Raw genomic sequence first — 4,467 nt, forward strand, 5'->3', positions numbered from 1 at the left:
AAAAAAAACAATGAACTATGCAGTATTCTACTTTCACTGAAAATCCAACACTTTGAACCGTGTGTATGCTATGCCAACTCTTTGAACAGTGTGCACTTTGACTGTGCACAAACATGCTCACTGCTGTATTTTTAGTGTTCATTAAAAAAAGCACACCTTTAGTTTTAAACCTCGCTTTATAATTTATCCCTCCCGCTGCTTTTAATCGTAGCGCACGATTTCGTGGTTATTTCAATGACAAGTGTGCGGACCTTTGAGGAGGAAGCGGGCGGCGAGAGTGTGCCGGCCGACTGTGTGCTGCCCGAGGGCCGGTCTCATGCCTTTTGATTCATTGAACGGGACGCTTCGGTTTCCGTGTCGCAATGGGCCCTTTCCCGCGTTTGTTTTTTTCCTCCCTTGTTTCGCTTCGCTGTTGTTATTTTGGCCAGTGCGAAAACGTCTGTGTGACGCTCTCTCTGCATGTACCAAAGGTAGTTCATTTCCTCTTTGTCTCTTGTTTTGCGTGGCGGCCGGGACGTCTGTGAGAATAAAAAAGGTAAAACGAAGGGACGTTTTACAAAAAGAAAACGTGAAAAAAGATTGGGCCTTTCCGGGACGAAACAACACGTGGGTCACTTTTGTATCCCTGTAATGGCCGCCTTTAGGGAGGACTGGCCAGGCAGAACTTGGAGATCCTTTCAGCGGCGGGGCAGAAAATCCACCGTGCTCGCTTTTCACGAACAGAACCCGCACCTTCGGACTGCTTCATTTTTTGCCCGCAAACTTACTTTTTCAATTAAAAGTTTTGAGGAAGATTAAAACATTTCGTTTCCGGGAAGTCTTTGAAACACATTTCACGTGATAAATACGGCAGTCCCATTACGATACAAGCAGTCTCGTCACCTTGACGGCCTCTTAGCGTCGCCTCTCAATACCTCCTTGGCTCCGGCGATGAAAGGCACGCTCCTGTCAATGCCCCCTGTTTTTCGCTGTTTGTTTGCAAGTTCCATCGCCGTGGCAGCAGCAGGTTCGCAGGCTGCCGCGCCGCCGCGTCTTCATTTGCGATGCAGCGAGCGCAAATTGTTAGTTAAGTGGATGGCGTTTAATCCCCCCCACCCTTGGGCCGACGTGGCTGCCCGCGCCCAAATGACAAGCGCTCCATGCGATATTTTTCCTTTAATGAGGTCGTTACGGCCAGAGCATCGGAGATATCGCGGCCCACCGTGCCCCGCCTCGCCCCATCTCGCCCGGCCCTACGCGCCGCCAGCAGGGGCCCCAGCAGCAGGTTGGGCTTGATGTTGTGCAGTAAATCCGACTCATGACGTATTGCGCCTTTCTTCCTTCCGGCGACCGTAGGATTAATTCTAGTTTTTTTTCTTCTCTTTGTTAAGGCGCAAATTTGGCCTGCAGTTTATTATAAGAGATTCGCGGAAACGCACCCTTACTGAAGTCGGCCGGGGCTGGGGAAGAGACCGTCAGAGACCTTGGCCACCGTTTGACGCAAGCTCGTTATTTGTAGACTTCATAAATATAAAAATAAAAGATCTATGTGAACTAGGGATTTAAGACATTATTTAGTGCCAATTTTACAACGGTGTCGTAGTTTTCAAGAAGAAGAATAAGACATCTCTTAGTTTTACTGATTAAATTTGTCTCCTTGAAACGTGCTATTGTTCAGCCCTCTCAGAGCACCCACACTATCTCAACTAATAATCTGTTTTTGTCTTCTGTGTGTTTGCAGTGTGGCGGTGGGTGCACTGGGTGTCGGGGAGCTGAGCCTCGCTCAGCAGGGCCTCGCCCAGGGCACCCCGACTGCCTCGCTGCCCATCAACTGCACCGCCGAGGACTGCGATTTTATGTCCGGGTAAATATTTCGTAACTTAACACTGTACTTTACAGTGAAGTTCGCCGTAAACTTTTATTAGTGCAGGGTTAAATTTGTGGTTTCTTTTATTGCAGGTCAGTGGCCACGCTAGACTGGCAAGGAAACGAAACATGGCTGCAGGGCAACGTCTCGGGGAATGCCACCCTGGCCGACGGGGACGTGTACTTCATGGCAGCCATATCCGTCGTGCTCGGCATTATGATCCTCATCACCATCATAGGTATGGAATACTTGTGCACAAAGAGACACAGCTCACTCGCCCTCTGTCCTCATCTGTGATTAAGCATTAAGCGATTTCAAACGGTCGTGACAAATGTTAAGGTACGACCCAAATTGGGTGTAAATTTGTATTGTACGTCAGATTGTCTCGATCGCGGTATATCTGGTAAATCCTCACCGTAAACTGGATTGTGTCTTTTGCCGCCAAAATATTGGCGTTCTTAGAATAAGAATGCCAACCAGTTTGCAGTGCTTGTATCGCCGCAACCATAAACCGTTTTGGCAAAGCCAAGTACCTGACCGTGGCTTACTTTTATGTTTGTAGTGAATACACGCCCGCCATAGTAAACGCATTCACCCTTTTATCTATCCTCTTTCGTTTTTTTTCTTTTCTCTTTACGGAATCGTCTTTGGAAAGGGTTGGGAACCCGTATAGCTGCGGCAAGGCGCGCAATGCGAAAAGTTTTGCCATGGTCGTTTCCGATGCGTGGGCACCCGTAGAGAGAATGAAAGAGAGAGTGAGAAAGTGAGAGAGAGAGAGAAAGGGGGCGGGGTGGGGGGGCCTTAGGAGTGAGAAGCACCTTGGTCCACAACAATCGTATTTGTCCAACACGCTAACGGCCTGGAAAGTCTTTGCGCTGGCCGCTGATAACACTCAACAAGGTGTGGACGGTTTGACTAAGGTCGTGACCTTGGGTGCAGGCTGTGAAAACTGTCGTTTATTATTTTTACTACCATTACACCATCGATATGGGTACGATATAATATGCTACACAGTGGTCTTCTATACGGCACATTCGTTTCATAGCGCAGTCATTTCTCTAGCGTAATGTTGTGGTGGTGGGGACTGCGAGTTGTCTAGATCTATAACGAACGGTCCTTTCTCATGCAAATGGGATGCACTTTACCCGCCTGGTTTCTTATTCGACGCCGTTTCTTAATCAACACGCCCGCATTTTTTTTCTCGATAAACAAACTTTTATTTTGTTTTTCATTGCATTCTTCTCAGCCGCTTATCAGAAAAATATCTCACGGTAGCACATAGCGTTTACCCTTCAGCGCTCCCATTGTTCCGGTCTAATAATCCAAGCAGTATGGCTTCTCAATTGGCACACTTCATAAAATAAACACAACTCTGCCTTCCTAGCCTTGACAGCTTACTTCTGGTAGGCATCGCTGCCATTTGTTGGTCGCCCTAACCCTGGCTGTCACATCCCTCCCCCCCATAACCTCCATGCTGAGGGGTTGCAAGTTCTTTCTCAGGGGGTGACCGCTCCGCTCGCTTCCAGAGTTCCCCGGGGACGTGTTGACGACCTCACAGCTTTTCGTCCAGTTGGGCAAAAAAGGGAGGCCCTAACGGATTTGCATTCCATCTATGAAGAAGCGAGCACTTGATTGGAAAGCACTGTCCGTCTGTGTGTCCGCCCGCCTGTCTGCCAGCTCGTCTGTCTCTCAACCGGATTTGGACACGCGGCCGTTCTCACGGCTTGGCGCAGCTTGGCGCCCCACCTCCATAATTTATCAGGCAGCCACGCCACGTCCCGTCGCGCCCTCACCGCACCCCGCCACGCCCCACCACGCCCCTCCGCGACAGGCATGGCCGAACGAGATCAGACTGACTTGACCTCGCTCGCCAGATCTCCATCCCCCCTACCCTACCTCACATCCCCCGGATGGACGCTGGGACAAGCGCAGGAGGAGCAAGGCGCTGACGGCGCGCCCGACTGGCCCAACGGGACTAGCTGGCTCTGAGAAGGGCCCTTTATGCTCGATTTGAAGCGTCCTCGCACTCCTATTTCCAAAAACCCTCTCTATCCTTACCACTTCTACTGAAAATTGATCCGTGTTGATAACGTATTTAACACGATAAGACGCTCACGGCACAAACAGTTTTTGCAGCTGTAGTCCCTTTGCGGCAACATCTCGGTACGAAAAGTCCGGTCTGTGGAACACACAACATCTTTATCTTGTTTGCAATGTTTATTAAATATACAAGCAACGCAGCAATACATCTCAGTTATAATCGCACTCAAACCAAAACAATAAAAAGCAGTTACTTTTGCGCCTTTGATTTTCCGACAGCGCTCTCTCTGAGCAACAGTCGTATCCAGCGACTAGGAAATGAAGCGAAGTGTTGGGGAACGGGCGAGCCGTCAGATGAGACGGTGGAAAGTGGGGGGGGATAATTTGGACGCTTTTGATCGATGAAGAAAAGGCTCGCGAGCCGCGTCAGCATCCGATCCAGTTTTACTTCCATTGCGGAAAGGGAAAGAAAGAGAGAACAAAGGCATAGTGAGAAGTGGCGATAGCCCGAAGAGTCTAAGAATAACTTGTAATGACCATATCAATCCTTTTATTAAATTGGGCACTATTCAAATCGTCAG

General features: G+C 49.2%; 1 protein-coding gene across 1 annotated transcript in view; it reads left to right on the forward strand.

The window, feature by feature from the left end:
- Window positions 1-4,467, forward strand: part of LOC113207739 (5-hydroxytryptamine receptor-like) — a 57,715-nt gene that overhangs the window by 42,076 nt on the left and 11,172 nt on the right. Inside the window, exons 2-3 of the mRNA XM_052268350.1 lie at window positions 1,721-1,843; window positions 1,939-2,084. Coding sequence (XP_052124310.1) covers window positions 1,721-1,843; window positions 1,939-2,084 — 269 coding nt within the window. The remainder of the gene's footprint in view (window positions 1-1,720; window positions 1,844-1,938; window positions 2,085-4,467) is intronic.

Source organism: Frankliniella occidentalis, unplaced genomic scaffold, assembly GCF_000697945.3.
Source record: "Frankliniella occidentalis isolate FOCC.00 unplaced genomic scaffold, Focc_3.1 Scaffold67, whole genome shotgun sequence".
Taxonomy (NCBI): Eukaryota; Metazoa; Arthropoda; class Insecta; order Thysanoptera; family Thripidae; genus Frankliniella; species Frankliniella occidentalis.